The sequence below is a fragment of the Salvelinus alpinus genome, chromosome 9, assembly GCF_045679555.1.
Source record: "Salvelinus alpinus chromosome 9, SLU_Salpinus.1, whole genome shotgun sequence".
NCBI classification, from domain to species: Eukaryota; Metazoa; Chordata; class Actinopteri; order Salmoniformes; family Salmonidae; genus Salvelinus; species Salvelinus alpinus.
Genome location: NC_092094.1, coordinates 43,479,794 through 43,502,615, shown reverse-complemented (window position 1 = coordinate 43,502,615; position 22,822 = coordinate 43,479,794). Strand labels below are relative to the sequence as shown.

Here is a 22,822-nt window from a genome sequence, read left to right as displayed (position 1 = left end):
AAATGTTTTGCTCAGAAAACTTGGGGGGGAATCGAATCAACCGCGGGACGCCAGATAGGGACAGAACTGTTGTTTCAATGCTCTTGCTTACGGTCGGGTTGACGACACTATTTTAAGAAAGGTGTCCATGTGCGCGCACGCAATTGCATCTTTTTAGTCGCGCGCTGTCTATCATAATGTGAGAAAGCAGCACGTGAACACATTTACGAAGAGCAATTTGCTGCAACAGAGGTATGTTGCCTTGTACAATAATTTCTCAGGAATAAAGCTATATTTTATTAGTTAGGTTATGCACCGTGTTGTATTTTCATCACGTTTACATAGCTACAAACCTACAATAAAGACGAGTTTTGGAAGCATAATGTCAGTCAACTAGCTACCGTTCGCATAGCTGGCAACATTAGCGTGCTAATAAATTAGATGCAACGGCAATTGTATTAGCTATCAAGTGCACTGTATGACAGATAAAGCAATCACGTGCAAGAGTGGCCACACTTATGTAAAGTGTGATAAACCACCAGTCACATTGTTTTGTTTTCCCCTCTGCCCTCATTAACAGTAGCACCACTTTCAGCATCTAGCTACTTGCAGACATGGTAACAGCAGTGCAGTGTGTGATAGCCAAGTTGTTGGCCCCACTATGGAGAAAGGTAGAGGAGGATGAAGTGGATGGGTTATTTGGCGCAGGTAAGTCTACAAATGAGCTCACCAAGCAGCCTGACAGCTTCTCAATGCACCTGTCCTGTTTCAGTCGACAGCAAATGAGTGCTATAAATCCCAGAATGAGAGCGATCCAACACTGCCAGTGGCTACAACCCACCTGTTCTCAAAGGAATTTTAAGTACTTTTCTGTGTCAAACCTCTGATTTAGTCAAAACCCTTGACAGTTACAGTAACAAGAAAAAGTATGTGAACCCTTTGGAAATACCTGGATTTGTGTGTAAATTGGTCATAAAAAATGTAATATCTTCATCTAGGTCACAACAATACACAAACACTGTCTGCTTAAACGAATAACACAAACAATTATATGTTTGTCTTTATTGAACACACCGTGTAAACATTTCCAGTGCAGAGTGGGAAAAGTATGTGAACCCTTGGATTTTATAACTGGTTGACCCTCCTTTGGCAGCAATAACCTCAACCAAACATTTTCTGTAGTTGCGGATCAGACCTGCACAACGGTCAGGAGGAATTTTGGACCATTCCTCTTTACAAAACTGTTTCAGTTCAGCAATATTCTTGGGATGTCTGGTGGGAACCGCTCTCTTGAGGTCATGCCATAGCATCTCAATCGGGTTGAGGTCAGGTCTCTGACTGGGCCACTCCAGAAGGAGTATTTTCTTCTGTTGAAGCCATTCTGTTGTTGATTTATTTCTGTGTTTTGGGTCGTTGTCCTGTTGCATCACCCAACTTCTGTTGAGTTTCAATTGGCGGACAGATAGCCTTACATTCTCCTGCAAAATGTCTTGATAAACTTGAATTCATTTTTCCGTCGATGATAGCAAGCTGTCCAGGCCCTGAGGCAGCAAAGCAGCCCCAAACCATGATGCTCCCTCCACCATACTTTACAGTTGGGATGAAGTTTTGATGTTGTGTTGTGCCATTTTTTCTCCATACATAGTGTTTTGTGTTCCTTCCAAACAACTCAACTGTAGTTTAATCTGTCCACAGAATATTTTGGCAGTAGCGCTGTGGAAAATCCAGGTGCACTTTTGCGAACTTCAGACATGCAGCAAAGTGTTTTTGGACAGCAGTGGCTTCTTCTGTGGTGTCCTCCCATGAACACCATTCTTGTTTAGTGTTTTACGTATCGTAGACTCGTCAACAGAGATGTTAGGATGTTCCAGAGATTTCTGTAAGTCTTCAGCTAACACTCTAGGATTCTTCTTAACCTCATTGAGCATTCTGCACTGTGCTCTTTGCAGGATGGCCAGAGAGTAGCGACAGTGCTGAACTTTCTCCATTTGTATACAATTTGTCTTATCGTGGACTGATAAACATCAAGGCTTTTAGAGATACTTTTGTAACCCTTTCCAGCTGTTTGCAAGACAATTCTTACTCTTAGGTCTTCTGAGATCTCTTTTGTTCGAGGCATGGTTCACATCAGGTAATGCTTCTTGTGAATAGCAAACTCAAATTTTGTGAGTTTTTTTTATAGGGCTAGGCAGCTCTAACCAACATCTCCAATCTCGTCTCATTGATTGGATTCCAGTTTAGCTGACTCCTGACTCCAATTAGCTTTTGGAGAACTCATTAGCCTAGGACAGGGGTGGGCAAACTTTGTCTCGAGGGCCACATCGGGATTTTGAAAGTCAATGGAGGGCTGCATTTTTTTGAGGGACCAATTGTTTGTTAAAATCAATTTGCGGGGGCCTCCCGAGTGGCGCAGTGGTCTGAGGCACTGCATCGCGTCACTACAGACCTAGGCTTGATCCCAGTCTGTGTCACAGCTGGCTGTGACTGGGAGACCCATGAGGCTGTGCACAATTCGCCCAGCGTCGTGAGGGTTTGGCAGGCAGAGATTTCCTTGTCCCATCGCGCTCTAACGGTGACACCAGGTGTATAGGCTTCCAGGTTAAGCGGGCATTGTGTCAAGAAGCAGTGCGTCTTGGCTGGTTCGTGTTTTGGAGGAAGCATGGCTCTCGACCTTCGCCTCTCCTGAGTCCGTACGGGAGTTGCAGGGATGGGACAAGACTGTAACAACCAATTTGGATACCACGACATTGGGGAGAAAAAAGGGGTAAAAAACAGTCTCGTGGGCCGGATTGAAGGGCCGTACTGTGCCCCCAAGGGGCCTATACTTTTTCCAACCTACACTGTGAATGTTTAAATGACGTATTCAATATAGACAAGAAAAATACAATAATTTGTCTGTTATTAGTTTAAGCACACTGTTAGTCTATTGTTTTGACTTAGATGAAGATCAGATCAAATTTGATGACCAATTTTTGCAGAAATCCAGGTAATTCCAAAGTGTTCACATACTTTTTCTTGCCACCAAGTTTTTCAATGCACTGATCAATGACCAGTCATAATCTTTTGTGTCAGCGATGGAGGAGGTCCGCAACCTGCGCTGCGGCGTGGTGACCCTACTGTGTCAGGACTACGGCATGATCGACGACGATGTCTACTTCACCACAGGAGAGGTGCTGGGTGGCGTGCCGCTCAGGGTCGGGGATGCAGTCAACGGCCTTGCAGTACGAGACAGTGCCCAAGGAGGGTGGAAAGCACTGAGGGTAAGACACTTTGACCAAGACCTCACTTTAACCAGTATGTTTTTGTTATCTACGAAGATGAGACCTGGCCTTTATTACAATTGCCAGGTGAAATGACTAGAGCCCGACTGATATGAGATTTTTGGTCCGATTTTAGAGTGGAAATATACAATATCTGCAGATATTTTTTATTATAGTTTTAATAATAAAATAAAAACGTCTGTATGGATTGTGCTTAAAACAGCCCAACAAAGATACTCAGAAAGCTGATTTCTTAAATTTGAGGAAAGAACATTAATGTGAATGGCGTCAAGTACACTCACAGGTAGTTAGCTGGCTAACTAGCCAGCACTCGTCATGGAAACGGGGTTGGCGAAAAGGGAATTTGCACCAGTCCCTGACATGTGACAAAACATGCATCCAAGCGTCGCTATGAAGCACTACTTTGTAACCTTCTATGTTAGTGTCTCTGAAAACATTTGAATGACAGAGCTTGAGGAATACCCTTGGCAAAGAGCAAATATAACACTCCAGATTTCGTGGGATTCACTCGTGGGCTGCAACGATAATGTTACCACAGAGTAGAACATTCTGCTTGCTTTACATTTGGGCATAGCATCCATTGTTTGTCAAAACACCCTACCATGACACTTTACATAACAGTACATGGCCAGTGTGTATTTTTTGCACTTTATTGAGCTGGCAAGCTTCTACCTACTCAGCACTCACTGTAGAAGCAGTAACTTCACTCTCCTCTCTGACTGGTGTAGTTGCGTTGGAGAATAGTGTTGAGTCTTGCTGTAGCACGCCAAGGCAAGATAGGCTTATAGCCATGTAAAGAGCGCCCTCTCCAGGACAAATAATGAGATACAAAAAAAAGTCAGTCTATGATGGGGGAGGGGGATTTTGGTGCGTTTTCTCTGCATCTTGTATCGGTCCTTTTCGGTGGATTAAATATATCTGATACAAATACATCTGTAAAAGGCTAATATCAGCCGATTAATATCGGTCAACCGATAATTAGGTTGGGCTCTAGAAATGACTATAGGTTTCAACAATGTATTTTTTTACAATATGTTATTTTTTATTCAAAGAGTCAATCATGGACACTTACTGACAGTTGTGGCTGCTTCGCGTGATGTATTGTTGTCTCCATCTTCTTGCCCTTTGTGCTGTTGTCTGTGCCCAATAATGTTTCTCTCATGTTTTGTGCTGCTGACATGTTGTTTTGCTACCATGTTGTTGTCATGTTGTGTTGCTACCATGCTGTGTTGTTGTCTTAGGTCTCTCTTTATCTAGTGTTGTGTTGTCTCTTTTGTCGTGATGTGTGTTTTGTCCTATTTTTTTATTTTTAATCCCAGCCCCCGTCTCCGCATGAGGCCTTTTTCCTTCTGGTAGGCCGTCACTGTAAATAAGAATTTGTTCTTAACTGACTTGCCTGGTTAAATAAAGGAGATTTATTTTTTATTTTTCTAAAATTGGAGGCACTTTTCAAATCATTGGTTGTGAAGGAATGGAGAAAGGAGCATATTGAAGAGTATTGGGACACATCCCCCTTGTTTGTCTTGTATGTTACAACCATAGAGATGCATACATACTATGTTCTGTGCTTACAACTGTGGCCATTCCGTTCCTCAGGTGGAGAAGAACGCTGATGCCTGGGAGGAAGGAGGGGGAGGAGCCTCCCTGGAGGCAGACAGGAACCAGCTCCGTCCTCTGATTGGTACTGTGACGTCATGTGACCGGGACGGTGGCTTCATCAATCAGACCACTTTTTTTCCACGACAAGCTCTTTGTGATGGTACTGTCAACGATCAAAATAGATTTACTTCTATTTATGTTCTACTATTCTATTTCTATGCTGCCAAGCTGTCCCAGATGCTATACCCGTTTAGGCTTTAATTTCCTGTTCTATGCTTCCTTTTTTTCAATTCCTTGCTCCTGTCTATCAGGTTTTGAACCCATGAAAGGGGACTGGGTCCAGGCCCAGTACTTCATTAGTCCCACCCAGTGGAGCAGCCAGGCCCGGTCTGTGTCCCCCTTACGCTACCGCCGCATGGACCAGGTCAGTCCCTCCTCTAGAACCCCATTCATTCCTTGCAAATGGCATTTCAACTTTACCTCACTGAAAACATGGCAACATACAGTACCTACGTGTTTCCTGCCCATGGACTTTGATCTGTAGTCCAATTATCACAGTCAAGTCCACATTAATGTGATGATACAAACTTTTAGTCTCACCCACTTCTGATTTGGAAAGGCACACACCTGTCTATATAAGGTCCCACAGTTGGCAGTGCATGTCAGAGAAAAAAACAAGCCATAAGGTCGAAGGAATTGTCCGTGGAGCTCCGAGACAGGATTGTGTCGAGGCACAGATCTGGGGAAGGGTACTAAAAACATTTCTGCAGCATTGAAGGTCTAGTCTCACCCCCTTCTCTGCACACACACACACGCACACTCCCCCCACCCTACCCAGGTGCGTGTGTCCAGTGTGTTTGGCAGCAGCGGCGTGGTGGAGGACAGTGTGTTCTTCAGCCTGGACAACCTGCTACTCCCGGCCGGGTACCGTCCCTCCCCTGGGGACATGGTCAGCCTAGTGGTGGTGGAGAGCAGCCAGTCCTTCTACTGCTGGAGGGCTCTGTGCATGGCTACCAGCGAACACAGGTAAATAACCACAAACAGTTCTGCTGGAGGGCTCTGTGCATGGCTCCCAGCGAACACAGGTAAATAACCACAAACAGTTCTGCTGGAGGGCTCTGTGCATGGCTACCAGCGAACACAGGTAAATAACCACAAACAGTTCTGCTGGAGGGCTCTGTGCATCATGGCTCCCAGCGAACACAGGTAAATAACCACAAACAGTTCTGCTGGAGGGCTCTGTGCATGGCTCCCAGCGAACACAGGTAAATAACCACAAACAGTTCTGCTGGAGGGCTCTGTGCATGGCTACCAGCGAACACAGGTAAATAACCACAAACAGTTCTGCTGGAGGGCTCTGTGCATGGCTCCCAGCGAACACAGGTAAATAACCACAAACAGTTCTGCTGGAGGGCTCTGTGCATGGCTACCAGCGAACACAGGTAAATAACCACAAACAGTTCTGCTGGAGGGCTCTGTGCATGGCTCCCAGCGAACACAGGTAAATAACCACAAACAGTCCTGCTGGAGGGCTCTGTGCATCATGGCTCCCAGCGAACACAAGTAGCTACAAAAATAGACCCTAGACAATGATCAGTGAATTAATACATTTTCCACTGCTACCCACACACCCTTGTATCAATTAAATGACCTATGATGGTCTCATGGCATTATCAGGAATTCCACCATGTATTTTGTGTTGGGTGAAATCTCAGGAAGAATTCACATGGTATTAAAGGCTGATAATGAATTAGGACTCGGGCCTCTGACCTACACCATTACTCTCTGGTCTTTTTCCTCAAACAGTATGAATACTGTCAATAACAGGTCCATCCCAGAGGCAGAGATCAATAGTCTCCTGGAGGACAAGGGGGGCCTGGTGGTTGGCGACAAGACACACTTTGGGGTTCTGCTGCTGGGAGAGAGCCGGGAGCTGGTTGTCTGGATACAGTGAGTCAGCCATGGAGTGTCTACTTGTCTTAAATGACAGAGAACTACACTGTAAATCTGTAAATACCCTGATGAAGGCTTTTGTTGAAATGTGTTAATTTTACAGTGCGTTCAGAAGGTACTCAGATCCCTTCCTTTTTTCCCCCATTTTGTTACATTACAGCCTTATTATAAAAATCATTAAATATATATTTTTTAACTTATCAGTCTACACACAATCCCCAATAATGACAAAGCGAAAACAGGTTTAGACATTTTTGCTAATTTATTCAAACAAAAAAATCAGAAAGGCCTTATTTACATAATTATTCAGACCCTCTGCTATGAGACTCGAAATTGAGCTCAGGTGCATCCTGTTTCCATTGATCATCCTTGAGGTGTTTCTACAACTTAATTGGAGTCCACGTGTGGTAAATTCAATTGATTGGACATGATTTGGAAAGGCACACACCTGTCTATATAAGGTCCCACAGTTGACAGTGCATGTCAGAGCAAAAACCAAGCCATGAGGTTGAAGAAATTGTCCGTAGAGCTCCGAGACAGAATTGTGTTGAGGCACAGATCTGGGGAAGGGTACCAAAACATGTCTGAAGCATTGAAGGTCCCCAAGAACACAGTGGCCTCCATCATTCTTAAATGGAAGAAGTTTGGAACCACTAAGACTCTTCCTAGATCTGGCCGCCCGGCCAAACTGAGCAATCGGTGGAGAAGTGCTTTGGTCAGGGATATGACCAAGAACCCGATAGTCACTCTGACAGAGCTCCAGAGTTCCTCTGGAGATGGGAGAACCATCCAGAAAGACAACCATCTCTGCAGCACTCCAACAAGTATGCCTTTATGGTACAGTGGCCAGACGGAAACCACTCCTCAGTAAAAGGCACATGGCAGGCCCGCTTGGAGTTTGCCAAAAGGCACCTAAAGGACTCTGACCATGAGAAACAAGATTCTCTGGTCTGATGAAGTGAAGATTGAACTATTTGGCCTGAATGCCAAGCGTCACGTCCGGAGGTAATCTGGCACCATCCCTACGGTGAAGCATGGTGGTGGCAGCATCATGCTGTGGAGATGTTTTTCAGCGGGCAGGGACTTGGAGACTAGTCAGGATCTAGGGAAAGATGAACGGAGCAAAGTACAGAGAGGTCCTTGATGAAAACCTGCTCAGGACCTCAGACTGGGGTGACGGTTCACCTTCCAACAGGACAATGACCCTAAGCACATAGCCAAGACAACACAGAAGTGGCTTTGGGACAAGTCTCAATGTCCTTGAGTGGCCCAGCCAGAGCCCGGATTTGAACCTGATCTAACATCTCTGGAGAGACCTGAAAATAGCTGTGCAGTGACACTCCCCATCCAACCTGACAGAGCTTGATAGGATCTGCAGAGAAGAATGGGAGAAACTCCCCAAATACAGGTGTGCCAAGCTTGTAGCATCATACCCAAGAAGACTCGAGGCTGTAATCGCTGCCAAAGGTGCTTCAAATTAGATATTTCTGTTTTATTTGTATATATTTTTTTATATATAAATATGCAAACATTTCTAAACTTGTTTTTGCTTTGTCATTATTGGGTATAGTGTGTAGATTGAGGGTGTGGTAAACCATGGGGTGTTGGGTTTGAGCACACAGATGGACACATACAAGGAGGTTCTAGTCAGAAAACATGCCTTTACTGGGCAACATAGAATAAACGTAACAACAAAATAACTTCGGGTTGGCTCGGTCCTTCTTCTGAGCCACCGCCTCGCATTCAGTTCCGTCCCCCGGGAGCTTCGTTCCCTTCTGTAGGTTCACTCCCTGCCTCCCTTTTTCTCTCCCGTGGTCTTTACGGCTGGTTGGCACTCCCCCTAATTCAGTGGTACTCATTGCGCTGTGGTTTTCCATTCATAATACATAACAATGATTCAACTCAATGTGTTGTAATGTAGGCCTGGATCACTTCATTGAATATATCTATTGTTCCCTGGACGGCAGATAGATGGCAGCATAGCGTAGCTGTTGAACAGAAAGGCCGAAATAGAATGTTTGCCTAAACAGAACGCAATTGCTCAGCTACAGCGACCGACACATCAGTTTGCTACTTGATAATTTTGCAGTCTGGCTGACATGGATCGATTTATTGTAAAAAAGAAACGTAAATCTATTGACAATGAAAACGAGGGGGAAGAGCTGGAGAGCAACGTGACAGCTATGAACGGACAACCACCGGAGAATCAGGAAGATGGAGGCGGGGAAATGCAGCTAGCTAATGTGGCTCTGGTGGCTAAGAGAAGGATACGGACGATTCAAGAACACAAAGTTCCAGGAGAAATGAACAGACAAGTGGGGTTTTTTTGTACTGCATAATGGGACTAGTTCACTTTGTCTTATTTGCCAGAAGGCAGTCAATTGTTTTAAACAAGCAAATTTAGAGCGACATTTCCAGTCACACCATGCCCACTTTGACAAAACATATCCACCACAAAGCAACCTCAGAAACAACAAAATAGCACGCACAACTCAAAAGGACAGCTCAATGGACAACAACAAATGGACAGATCTAGCACTGTTGCAGAGAAAACGACAGAGGCAACATATGAGATTGCTTGTCTACTCGCGAGAAACAAGAAGGCCTTCAGACTCAGATTGTCAAATAAATATTTTTTGACCTCAGCCACAATATTGTATGCTGATTTCACAAACAAGGAAGCTATTTTAAAGCAAAATAAGGGACTCTGACTCGACCATAACAAGATGCATAAAATACATCAGTGAGGACATCGCTAAGCAACTGATTACTGACAGATCCGTGGCCCCGTGTTTTAGTATTGCGCTTGACAAAATTCAAAAGGAACTCGCACATCTGAGCAATCTTATTTGCAGGTGCATGGCAACAATTGAACAAGATGATGGAAAAAGGAAACCACACACTGCTCTTGATAGTATCACTGATATTTAATAAGCTTACGTATCGGCCTCACGGCCTTCAACAGCGCTTTTGTGAATTTTGGGAAATTTGCACCCTTAATATAACTATGCATTTCATAAATATTACATAAGTTCAATCAGGAGGAACAACAGGGATTATCCAATCGCAGTACATTTTAATGACTTAAAGCATGACATTTCTACCTTTTTTAGATTTTGTGGCATAGAGAAAGTTAAGATATCAGACAGGGGAGGTGATATTAATAATCCTCTGAGTAAAAGAGAATGTTTTGGGATTTTCACCCTCCAGACATTATTTCCTAAAGGACTTAATGATGAAATGCCTATGTATGTTATGTTGTGAATTTGAACATGAATTATGTGCCTATTTAAGATTACTCTGTTTTTCATACGATGTACCCAATGACTAATGAAAACTTGCTATGTCCTCATTGTGGTTTTACAGATGTGTTTAATACGTCTTATTTATAACACTTGTAATATTTATGAAATGCATATTGTTATATTTGGTAGCACTTATTTGTTTTTCCTTTGCCTCCAACCCCCTTCGATGTGTGGAACGGACGTGGGTGGGGCTAGGTTTACATAAGGGTGCAAATTTTAAAAAATCTACACAAAAGCTCTGACGAAGGCCGTGAGGCCGATACGTAAGCTTGTTAAATATCAGTGATACTATCAAGAGCAGTGTGCGGTTTCCTTTTTCCTTCATCAGTATTGCGTTTGACGAAAGCACTGATGTGTCATTACCCATTTATGTTTTTGGGGCCGTTTCCTCTCAAAACGAGTCGTTCAGAGAGGAACTTGTAGGTTTACTGCCCCTTCAGGAACAAACACGTGGAGAGGATATTCTGAAAGCCCTTGTTACATTTTTTGCTGATAATAATATTGACCGGTCAAATCTGTCATCTGTGTGCACTGAAGGAGAAGGGACTCATAGGTCTGATGAGAAAGAGAGAGGAGTTCCCGAATTTGTTACGTTTCATTGTATCATTCATCAGGAAGCACTAGTGGCTAAACTCAGACTGTGACTTACAGAATGTGATGCAGCAAGTCGTGCTAGTGGTGAACATTATTATTGCAAGGGCACTGAATCACCGGCAATTCCACCAGTTACTGGTGGAATACTGGTGGAATACCAGACAGAATACGACAACTTGATATTTCACAATCAGGTTAGACGGCTGTCTCGTGGCAGAGTTTTTGAAAGATTTCCTTTTCTCCTCCCTCAAATCTGTGAATTTGTTGCAAGCAAGGGGAGAGAGGAGTCAGAGCTAGATGATCCACAGTGGATATTAAAGCTGGCTATTTTTTTAAAAAACTGACATCACCTGCCACCTGAACACAGTGTATCTCCAGCTCCAAGGGAAAGATAAAACTCTGGGCAAAATGCTGCGTGTGGTCACAGCATTTCAACATAAAAACACCACGCTGTTCATACCTACCTGTTTGTTCATTTCCAAAACCTCAGAGCAGTCACCACATCCAACCCTGACATACTGCCACATTTTAGCTATGATGCATTTGTGCGTGTGTTGTAGGAGTTGAATTTTGAGTTTGAGTAAAGATTCATGGATATCATGGAGTACAACATTGAGAACCCCTTTTCATGTGCCAGTGTCATCTCTGACCCTAGTCATCACAGCCCTCTGTCCTGACCGTGCTTTAATAGAGAATGAGATTGTGGAGCTGCAGGCAAATGACACATTGCAAGGTGAACTAAGATCAGGTGTTACCCATTTCTGTATCCTTGTGTCAGACACAGAGTATCCACTTCTGAAGCCGTGTGAGAAAGGTGACATTTTTTTGTCAGCACTTATTCTTGTGAAGCAACATTATCAACAATGAACATTGTGGAACAAAAACAGAGAATCAGACTGACCAATGCACACCTGGATCGCCTCACAAGGATAACAACAACAGACTATACATTTAGAATGAATTCAGTCAAGGAGCAGAAGGGACATTTTTTGCTCATCCAACTACTGAGGTAGCCCTTAATATGGGTCTTATACATGTGATGTAGCCTATGTGATGTGTGTATGTTTATATTTGTGATGTGCTGTACATCAAATCAATTGCATGTGCTCTGAATTTGCTCTCAATTGATAATATTGGAATAAAAAGTACAACAAATTAAAGATCTGTGCGGTCCTCTGTCTCATCTCAAAGTGGTCCCCTTACAAAAAATTGTGAATAACACTCCCCCTAATTGTTGCCGTCGGGGTGCCCAGCACGGGTACTCCCAGCAGAGGGAGCCAACGTCGCGGCATGTACCTCCCCCTCTATCACAAACCCCCAGGGTAGACCTCCCGGGATGCCGCGAGGGGGAAAAACTATTTAATCCATTTTAGAACAAGGCTGTAATATAAAAAAATGTAGAAAAAGTAAAGGGGTCTGAATACTTTCCAAACGCACTGTAATAACATTTAAGCACAATTACCAGCACGATTGTCCTACCAAGACTCTGAATATCATTTTATTGTGAGACTTATTTAACCTTTTATTTCATCAGGTGAGCCCTGAATTAGAAAAATCACAGAAATAAACACATCAAAATGCAAATGCAAGCAGAAAGAAAATACGGTTGTAAAAAAAAAAAAAAAAAAACATTAATCAGTAATAAGGTCCTCAAGCTTTCTGAGTTGACCTAGAGGCACCAGAACATTTAACATTTTTGAAGATTTTACCCCAAAAACAGTGCAGAAAAAGCTAAACGCTGATTTTACCTAACTCTGTAGAGACTGAATGAATTTCAGAGTTGGCCATCCCTGAGACCGGGTGTGGTAACTAGTATGTCTAAAGGTTAGTAATGATGTTCGATACAGTGGGACTTTTTTCTAAAAGGGCTTTGTAAATGCAACCATAGCAATGTATCAACCTACGTGACATCAAAGAGGGCCAACCATGCAGTGATGAGTACTAAACCTAATGACCCTGCTGTTTTAATCAGCTTCTTGATATGCCACTTGATATGGCATATCTTGGCAAAGGAGAAATGGTCACTAACGGGGATGTAAACAAATTTGTGCACACAATTTGAGAGAAATAAGCTTTTGGTGCTTATAGAACATTTCTGAAATCTATTATTTCTATTATTATTATTATTTCAGCTCATGAAACTTGGTACCAACACTTTACATGCTGAGTTTATATATTTGTTCAGTATAGATGCCCAGATATTTGTAAGCAGGGACACGATCAATATGGGCACCATTTTTAAAGTACATGTGCTTAAATAATCAGTTATTTGTATGCGCTCTAGAGAACAACATATACTTAGTTTTAACTGCATTCAATACTAATTTCAGGTCAATAAAGTATTTCTGTAAAACAATGAAGGCAGGCTGTGGTTCAAATAGAGCCTGTTCAACCATGGTGGCAATACCATACACAACAGTATTATCGGTATACAAGTGGTTACAATTTCTTTTACAGACAAGTCAATATTGCTAATGTAAACAGGGTAAAGTACAGGACTAGGGTTAGGCAATATGGCCTAAAAATCATATCTCGATTATTCTTTTCAAACTTGTGGGCAATTCAGGATATGTCTCTCAATTATAAAATAATGATTGTTCTCTAAGCGGCGTTGTACAATTAAAGGTCAAATACACTGCATATCAAATTAATTCAGGACTTGTGAAGTTATACCCAGGTTAATATAAGCCTTCCACAACCATAAGACCCACTAATAACTTTATTTTATCAAAATAGTTTAACATTTGTAGGAAAAAATGCATCTAGAACCATGCATAATGCACGTTCACTAATAATGACTAAGTTCTTGTAGCAGACATTAGGCTATCGAAAATGTAACTGCTTGTCAGAGGAAGATGTGATCTCTCAACTTTGTTGGCGTGTGAGGCAGGGGGAGGAACTTGGTTTGTGTGTAAACCATAGAGGATAAGGCGACGCGAGAGGTTTCACTCACACTAAAATCGGTCCAAAATAAGCCTGATGTGTTTCAATGGGCTTATTTTGGATCTAAGCTTGTCGCCTGCCTTTGTGACCACTCCCATTGTTAGGGGCGGAGGCGTGCATCTCGTCATTATATATAGCTCTCTGGGGTAAATGGTGTACACAGCACAGAAGGAGCGAAAGAGACGACCAAAAATACAAGACGAGAACAAGCGGACATAAACGCTCAAAATCGATACAGGCATTTGGAATATTGCTCAAAAACATACATTTAATTAATCCGATCATCCAGCCCTATGCAGGACCCAGAATCGACACCTTTCGTTATATCCAGAAAACCTGACTTAACAACAGGATGGGCAACTTTGATGGGGGTGGGGGCCCCAAAAAATCTGAACTCATCATGAGTCTGTGTACTTACATCCATACCCGCTGTCATAGCTGACCCTAGCTTTTTGGGTGCTTTAAGCAAAAATTGTCTCCCCCCACACCCACCTTGCGAGCAAAACATTTTAGCGGCCTACCTTTTGACAGCAGCGAAAAATTGAACGTTTTAAAGTACATTTCCTGAATACTGCACATAGTGCCATGGGCATAGAGAAAATGTTGCAGTTTTTTTATAGCAGGTTTGCTGCAATTCTACACATTTTACGATTGGGTGGAGAGAAACGTTTGCCGTGTTTAATATTCTATCTGAGTGAGAGTGACTAACAATCAATGCCCCCCCCCCCCCCCCCCCCGGTCGTTAATTTGACCATGATTACTATATGTTTAGATAGCTGACCGCTTAACTACTAGCTGACATGGGCTAATGGGCTAATTGAGTTACTGTCAGTGACTGACATAACAAGAGAGAAACTGCTGATGCGCAACCAAATTTCGAAGTTGCACCTTGTGCAATTTTCCATCCCTGAGCTGCAGATACATACAGCCTGGTCTAGGCCAATTTGAGGAACGCCTCTGAATTAGCAGTGAGTGATCAATAGTATCGAAGGCCTTTGACAGGTCAATGAAGAGGACAGAACAATGTTGCCTGTTATCCATTCAATTAACCACTTTTATAACTAGGGATGCAATGACCTGCTCTAAAACCTAACTGATGTACATTTTGCTATGAAATGTGTTCTAAGAAAGATCTGATAATTAATCAAGGATTCTAATATTTTAGCTAGGTAAGGAAGTTTTGAAATAGGGCAATTTTAGTTATGTAGGTCACAAGGGTCACCAGCTTTGAAGGGGAGTACATGAGCCGCCTTCCAAACCTTGGGGATAGCACCAGACAGTGGAGGCTGCTGACGGGAGGACGATTGTTAGTAATTGCTGGAACGGAGCGAATGGCATAAAACATATGGAAACGATGTGTTTGATCTTGTTGATACCTTTCCTCCTGTGGTACCAGATATACAGTGCCTTCGGAAAGTCTTCAGACCCCTTTACTTTTTCCACATTTTGTTACGTTACAGCCTTATTCTAAAATTGATTATATATATTTTATTCTCAGCAATCTACACACAATACCACATAATGCCAAAGTGAAAACAGGTTTAGACATTTTTGCTCATTTATAAAAAATAAATAAAAAGTGAAATACCTTAAGTATTCAGAGGTCACTGTGTTCAACTTGTAGAAACATCTCAAGGATGATCGATGGAAACAGGATGCACCTGAGCTCAATTTCGATGCTCATAGCAAAGGGTCTGAATAGTTTTGTAAATAAGGTATCAGTTTATTTTTAATAGATTTGCAAGCATGTCTAAAAACCTGTTTTGTTATTGTGGTATTGTATGTAGATTAGAGATTTTTATTTTATTTAATCCATTTTAGAATAAGGCTGTAACGTAACAAAATCTGGAAAAAGAGAAGGTGTCTGAATACTTTCCAAATGCACTGTATTCTCTTTTCTCTTGACAGGAACCAAGGCTCTGAGACCCATAGACTGAAGTGCTGTGAGTTTGCTGGCTGGGACTCAGAGGAGCAGTTCAACCTAGGGACTGTGACAGACCCACCGGGACAGAGAAAGGGGGTAGTACAGCTTCCTGCTCTAACACAGATCCTCTATCAGGGTATTCAGGGCCTATCCAGCAAGCGCACTCCCATGGTGGGTCCCGCTCTCTACCCGCAGTCCGTGTCTGCTGGGCCTACTGCACTGCTCAATGGTGATAGGAAGGAGATGAGTGAGATAGATGGAGATGTGGTTGGAGAAAATGGTGAGGCACATCAGGACACTGTTCACAAGCCTGCCATACGGACAGATGAGCGAGACGTGGAGATTGCACCAGGGGAGAAGGTATCTGTGAAAGTGGGCTGCCGAGCCAAGTAAGTCATGCTTAGCTAGCTGCTGTCTGGTATAGTTGTCTATTTCTGGTGGTGTCACAAATTATCTGACTGAATCAATTTCATCTGAAGATTCAGGTTTTTAAAACACTGATTTATGTATCCCTCCATCTTACCCTAGGAACTTGGGGCGTTGTGCGGAGCTGCTGCTCCTGCACTTCCCCTCTTTCACCATCGGGAGGCGTCTGGAGGTCACAGTAGGCAGTAAAGAGGAAAGTCTTCTCCAGCCCTATGCTCCCTACTGCCCGGCAGCCCCACTGCCCCTTCCTCAGGCTGCCCAGGTGGTCACTGTAATGGCTGCACATCCACCTCAACGGTAAACTACACCCTGATAGTGTCTCTGTGCTGTATTATGTAGTGAAGTATGTTCGGCATACCTTCGAACCACATTTCCCTATAGAATAAGGAAGATTATCTTGACTAGTTGGTGATACTGTCCACCAACGTTCTCTCTATAATCAAATGTTTTTTTCCTCTAACCTAGTTACTCTAACCATGTTGGACATGTTGAATGATGACAGTTTGGTCCACATTGTTGAATTACACCCCTCCTGTGTAGTTAGATAAAGTCGCTAGCCTATGACTTTCTATTCTTATTTTTTTATTTCACAGGCTGTCTAAGCGCCACCTGCCTAACTTCCTGAGTAACTACCCGGTGCCCCAGGCTCTACGGGACTGTATGGAGGCCGACCGTGACGTTTTGGTGGCCCAACCATGTCTAGGAGAGGTAAGGGAACCGCAAGTTAACTCAGAAGGAAGTCTTCTATAGTCAATTAAATGCTTTGTTCCCGCCAGCATACAGGAATTTGGCATAAATTTGGTTTTGATTGAAAAGTCGCTCTGGATTTTGATATGGGGGCCTTCGCGCCTCCACTGTAAAATAATGGATTAGTTAATCTCCCTCTATTTCTGACAGACTCTGTCGGCGGCCAACATGCGTCTCCGTTTCTCGTCCCTGCTGTGGCTGGAGGAGCTACAAGCTGAGAGCGAGCTCAGGGAGTTCAACATCAGTGGAGCCCTCCTCAGGAGAGGTGCCATCTATCTGCACCTAGAGGTGCTTGGCCTGGCTGAGGGCAGGCCCAGTCTCTTCATAGGTATCTGTTGAGTCTTCATTTGGCCATGTAATAATAATAGGACGTTTGATTGTCTCACACTCCAGATAGGTACAATGTAATGTGTCGTTTCACAGAGTCAGCCATACTTGAATTGAGATGTTTGACATAGTGTTTTGTCTGCTCTACAGGTGACAGAGTGGCACTGAAGAAGCCAATCAGTGGAGGCGTGGTGATGGAGTACATCGGTTACGTCACAGAGGTACTCAGAGGTTTTAATCTTCTTAGCGTTTTGCTTGCCTCTGATATTTCTCCTTGTGCTTTGTTCACACTGACCTGAACACTGTTTGTGGACCATATCCACAGATCAGTGACGAGGACGTGAGTCTGAGAGTGAACACTGAGTTTCAGCATGGCTACCTGGGAGAGCCTCTAGATGTTGAGTTCACCTTCAACAGGTACCTGCCTTGTCCTGGTTCTGGGAAGGATCCTTTCTGTGTCACTAAGTGTTGATCTCTGTTCCTTTAGCATAGATAACGTGTGACAGGTTGACAGTATACAGGTTGATAGTATATGAATTATGTATGATGATGTTTGCGTTGACAGTATATGGATTATGTATGATGTTTGCGTTGACAGTATATGAATTATGTATAATGATGTTTGTGTTGACAGTATATGAATTATGTATGATGATGTTTGTGTTGACAGTATATGGATTATGTATGATGATGTTTGCGTTGACAGGTTGTCCATGAGGCGATGCCACTTAGCACTGGACCAGAACAAGCACTTTGAAGAGAATGGTGATCTTGGCTTTTTTTTCTCAATCCCATTTCCAAAATGTGTTGTATTTAGTCAACTATTTCTTCTCTTGTCTCTCCCTATCCCCAACCCCTGGTAAGTTTATTTCCTGTCTGGTCCACTCCTGATTGTGTCCTCTCCTCTCTTCCCAGTGTTCTTCCCTAAAGCTGTGACGCTTCAGACCCCTTTATGGACGGGAGAGTGGGGTCCAGAGGATTTGAAAGAGGGCACCCTCACAACCGATGGGGTGAAGCTGTCAAGCGTCTCCGTTGACATGGTCTCAAAGGCCACACAAACCAAACCAGGTGATATAAGCATTGGGACTCCTTCATTCTGACAGCACAGAGATTCCCTGTATACTACAGCTGCTGAAGTGTCATAAACCTGAAGGGCATTCGAACTCGTGTCCTAACTAGGACAGTTCAGTATATTTGTGAGACCGAATGAATGATCAGTGAAGGAGAGGGGAACGAGTATTGAGCCTCTTTAATTCTCTCAGATTCCAGGCTGCCATCTAAACCCATCCCTAACCCAGGCCAGTTATTCAACCAGCAGCTGAACCCGTCTCAGAGGGAGGCAGTGAAGCGTATCCTGGCAGGGGAGTGTCGGCCCACTCCGTACATCCTTTTTGGACCCCCAGGGACAGGAAAGACTATCACCCTCATAGAGTCCATACTACAGGTAGACACCCCTCAACCTGGGAAGTATCCTAGTGGTTAAGAGCGTTGGGCCAGTAACCAAAAGTTCGCTGGTTTGAATCCCTGAGCCGACTAAGTGTAAAATCTGTCGACGTGCCCTTGAGGAAGGCAATTAACCCCAATGGATATCAAATGTTATTTGTCACATGCGTCATAAACAACAGGTGTAGACAAACAGTGAAACTTACGGACCCTTCCCAACAATGCAGAGAGAAAAATAAACAACCAAACCCCGGGTTCAAATAGGATTGGTTTTCTTTCAAATGTTTTGACTGTTTGGGTCAGCCTGTCTGATGAGCAGGGTTTGCACTTGTAGTATGTTCCATCGATTCCATTGCACCTGGCCAAGCTCTATCAAGTTTCTTGTATTTGGTTATTTACAGCAGTTTCCCTCCATTTTAGTTCCCTGAATAAAATAATAGTGGCCTCCTCCCATAGGTGTATCACCGCCTGCCCAGTAGTCGTGTGCTGGTGTGCACTCCCTCCAACAGTGCTGCAGACCTCGTCTGTATCCGTCTCCATGAAAGTGGGTACCTGAACGCTGCCAGCCTGGCCCGCGTCAACGCCTCCTGTCGACAGGAAGAGGTACTGCACCCATTGCCGCAGCAGGAATTTCATCAGTCCTATTTTTTTCCGACCAGTTCGTGCCTCTGTCTTTATCGTATTTCCCTCTATCCATAGGCCATCCCGGAGGTTCTAAGGCAGTACTCTCAGGCTGGGGAGGACATTCGACACGCCTCCTTTCACAGGATTGTGGTCAGCACCTGTTCCAGCGCTGGCATGTTCTACCAGATTGGCCTGCGGTGAGGGAGGGTAATAGGGTTCAGTGTTAATCTCCCTCACTAGAGGAAACTTAACTGTCGTAAACCTGATCTAACTAAGGTCATTGTCTCTTTGCTGCGTTTCCTCAGTGTGGGTCATTTCACCCATGTGTTTCTGGATGAGGCTGGCCAAGCCACAGAGCCAGAGGCACTGATACCTCTGGGGCTTCTGTCAGAGAGAGACGGACAGGTTAGATTGAACACCGAGTACTACAACCACAGTACAACCCTTACTACAGTGGCGCAACTGTGAAGAAAGCAACCCATTGCCTGTAACTGACAGAATTCATAATTGACACTGCGTTCTGTAGCCTGATCAGGAAGTGAGTCATATTTTCTGTTGCTCTCGCCATCCTTTAGATAGTTCTGGCCGGAGACCCCCGGCAGCTGGGTCCAATTGTGAAGTCCAAGCTTGCGCAAGCGTTCGGCCTGGGGATGTCCCTGCTGGAGAGACTGATGGCCAACCCTCTGTACTCCAGAGAGAATGGCGGATACAACCCAGTGCTGGTGAGTAGACACGCACAATCCCTGTCGGTGCCATGATCACTAAATCCTGCGTAGTGAATCCACCAACTAGGAATACAAATTCTGCATATTTTTCTCCATAATGTTTTGCCCTTGCATTGTAATATAATGTATGCCATTTAGCAGACTTGTTTTATAACCTACAGTCATGTGTGCAAGCATTTTACTCATGGATATCCCCAGCAGGGTGTTGCAATCACCAAGCTCAACGTACTGAGCCAAACAGGTCTGCGTGGTAAATGGATGCTACCACTGTTGACGCATTCTCCTGGTGGCCTTTCTTCTTCCTATTCCAGGTGACCAAGCTAGTGTACAACTACCGTTCCCACGAGGCCCTCCTGGCCCTGCCTTCTAGACTGTTCTACAACGGGGAGCTGTGTGTCAGGGCCCAGAGGTTCGTAGTGGACTCCCTCTGTCACTGGAGCCGTCTGCCAACCAAGGGATTCCCCCTCATCTTCCACGGAGTCAGGGTAAGGACCCCGTCTCTTACTCCCTGTTCTCTTCAGTCAATCAATCGAATGTGTTTTTTTAAAAGCCCTTTTTACATCAGCAGTTGTAAAAGAGGGGGGGGGGGGGACAGCAGGTCAGGGACAAGGTAGCATGACCTGTGTCCCATAGTCGCAGGCAGAACTTGCCCAAAATGAACTGAGGCCATGTCTTTTCTAAATAGTCTCGTCTTTACATACTCGTATCCTCCTGTCCTCTTCCAGCCTCTTTCTCAAACAATCAGTGTTTCCTCTCCTTGCTTACCACTGACATTTTTTGAACATTTTGACAAATATGGGTTTTCCTCTTTGGTTGGAGCAGAACCTAGACGTCGAACACCAATAATGCCAGTCATCATTCCCCCTCTCAGGGCACAGAGATGAGAGAGGGCAACAACCCGTCGTGGTTCAACCCTGGAGAGGCGGTACAGGTGATGCTGTACTGCTGCCAGCTGGCCAAGAAGCTCTACAATCCTGTAGCTGCTAGTGACATTGGCATCATCGCCCCCTACAGGAAACAGGTTAGTAGTGCACATTTCGGCCATCAACAGTTGATCCTATTCTGTTTTGTCAATCTGCTAGTTTTGATGTTAACCCCAGAGCCTAAGCCTCTAGAAGGCGATATCTACTAAGCTAACATTTAAAATGCCTCAAAAAATCATAAGTGACTCATTCTGTCACAGTAGTACAGTTTTCCCTTAACTCTGAAGACCGGTCTGAACCCCTGATCCATGAACCTCTCCTCTCCAGTCGGAGAAGATCCGTGTGCTGCTCCACCGGGTGGGCCTGTCTGACATCAAGGTGGGCTCTGTGGAGGAGTTCCAGGGACAGGAGTTTCTGGTTATCATCTTGTCCACGGTAACGTTCCAATCCTTCCTCTGTCCTACTCATTATTGAACTCTTTGACTAATTTCTCCCTTTACAGGGTCTTGGTTCCATTCCTTTTTAATTAAGGGAATCAATTCTGAAATTGAAAAATATTAAATAATGTGTCACTTTTGTATGAGCTGAATATCACTTTGCTGAAATTGACTGAATTGACATTGTAATTTACCCCTACCCTAAAACATCTAAATAAATGACCTCTTGTTGTTCCAGGTGAGAGCAAATGAGTCGGTGCAGGGCAACGACCTGCAAAGCATACTGGGATTCCTGTCTAACCCTAAGCGCTTTAATGTAGCCATCACGCGGCCCAAAGCCCTGCTCATCGTCGTGGGCAACCCGCACATCCTCGTCAAGGACCCATGCTTCACCGCTTTACTCCAGTACTGTTTTGAGAACGGGGCCTACCTGGGCTGTGACCCCCCAACCTGTCTCAGGGCAGCACACCAGTGTGTTTAGAGTGTATTATGCACCACATACACACCATTTAATTTGAGTAAAATCAAGACGCTTCACGGTGTGGCTTTAATTTGTCGGTAATAACACACATTCATCGCTTTCTCCTCAGAGCTGCCAATGAGAAAGAGGATTGAGTTCACCGCCCTCACCGCTGTCCAACACTCCACTACTACCTGTACTATTATGTTCAAATAGAAGTTTCTTCTTTCATTCTTTACATTACGATGACTTAGCTCTCTGCATTTGTTATTATACACTGTCGGCTGCATATGTCTTAATCGGTGAGAAATGGAGAAATGGTTTGTAAAAGACGTATTAAGAGAATGCACTTAATTTCTTAACTGCTGTATGTTGCTGTTATCATGCCGTCCACTGGGTGGCAGTAATAAATATGACACAAACCTTTGGTGTTTTTTCTTACTGGGTTATTGTACTTTCACACCAGTGTCAATGATGCATTATTGATGATGCATTATACCTGTATGTGTGCTTAAGACTCATACAGGTATAAGGACTGGTACCAGGGACTACCTGTGAGAAACCTAGCATGAATTCGAGGGGGACTGGGACTGTTACCATGGCACCTGAATCCCACATCAAAGAGCTCATGTAGAAGGGGGTTTTAAGTGAGGCTCGTTGGCAACTCATTAAAGTTCTATTGAGTGATTGAGCCCCCCCACCCCCTTCTCTCTCCAGCTCCCCCTACTCTCACTGGGCTCCATCGGGGCTGACTGTCACTGGAGATTGACTGTCAGTTGCCACATCCAGTCTGTGTGTGGACCTGCAGACAGACAGACGCTGCCCGTCTGCCACACAGGTGTTCAGACACGCTGTCTCCTGCAGCCCAGTGTATCCCATTCCTCACATTGCTAAATAAATTCTGAGATGCTTAAAAATAGTCACTCATTAGAAAGCTTATGCTTTTCTAAATCTAATGGTTGGCATATCTGCTAGTACCCTGTGTTTTGCTCAATAATGTGACATGCTTGGATTTTTAACCTTTTTATTTAAAGCTTTTTCATCAAACTCCCTTTTTTAAGTCTGGTAGTCCACCAACCTCAGACAAATGCTTTCATTTTTTGTGTAAGTCTTATTTCTGGATAAGGATAAA

General features: G+C 44.0%; 1 protein-coding gene across 3 annotated transcripts; it reads left to right on the top strand.

Moving 5' to 3' along the window:
• The first annotated feature begins 90 nt into the window (after nt 1-90).
• On the top strand, nt 91-22,114 carry mov10l1 (Mov10 like RNA helicase 1). Of its 3 annotated transcripts, XM_071326301.1 has the most exons (25): nt 91-231; nt 560-687; nt 3,052-3,239; nt 4,857-5,019; nt 5,171-5,283; nt 5,698-5,885; nt 6,666-6,809; nt 15,563-15,967; nt 16,107-16,301; nt 16,598-16,712; nt 16,902-17,079; nt 17,229-17,299; nt 17,404-17,495; nt 17,785-17,843; nt 17,994-18,146; nt 18,341-18,522; nt 18,978-19,124; nt 19,221-19,342; nt 19,451-19,550; nt 19,721-19,867; nt 20,182-20,355; nt 20,742-20,891; nt 21,121-21,228; nt 21,469-21,701; nt 21,821-22,114. In XM_071326301.1, the coding sequence occupies exons 2-25, from the start codon at nt 594-596 to the stop codon at nt 21,843-21,845; spliced, it is 3,546 nt and encodes a 1,181-aa protein (XP_071182402.1). In that variant the 5' UTR covers nt 91-231; nt 560-593; the 3' UTR covers nt 21,846-22,114. The 3 variants fall into 3 exon arrangements, with proteins under 3 accessions (XP_071182402.1, XP_071182403.1, XP_071182405.1); XM_071326302.1 differs by lacking the exon at nt 560-687; XM_071326304.1 differs by lacking the exons at nt 91-231; nt 560-687; nt 3,052-3,239; ... (1 more) ...; nt 5,171-5,283; nt 5,698-5,885 and adding an exon at nt 6,269-6,301.
• The last annotated feature ends 708 nt before the right edge of the window (nt 22,115-22,822 follow it).

What these genes read in the sequence shown, in the direction of transcription:
- mov10l1 (XM_071326301.1), top strand. Translation starts at nt 594, where the DNA reads ATGGTAACAGCAGTGCAGTGTGTGATAGCCAAGTTGTTGGCCCCACTA. An exon ending in GAGGGTGGAAAGCACTGAGG is followed by an intron (nt 3,240 to 4,856) that starts GTAAGACACTTT and finishes TCCGTTCCTCAG; the next exon opens with GTGGAGAAGAACGCTGATGC. An exon ending in TGTCAGAGAGAGACGGACAG is followed by an intron (nt 19,551 to 19,720) that starts GTTAGATTGAAC and finishes GCCATCCTTTAG; the next exon opens with ATAGTTCTGGCCGGAGACCC.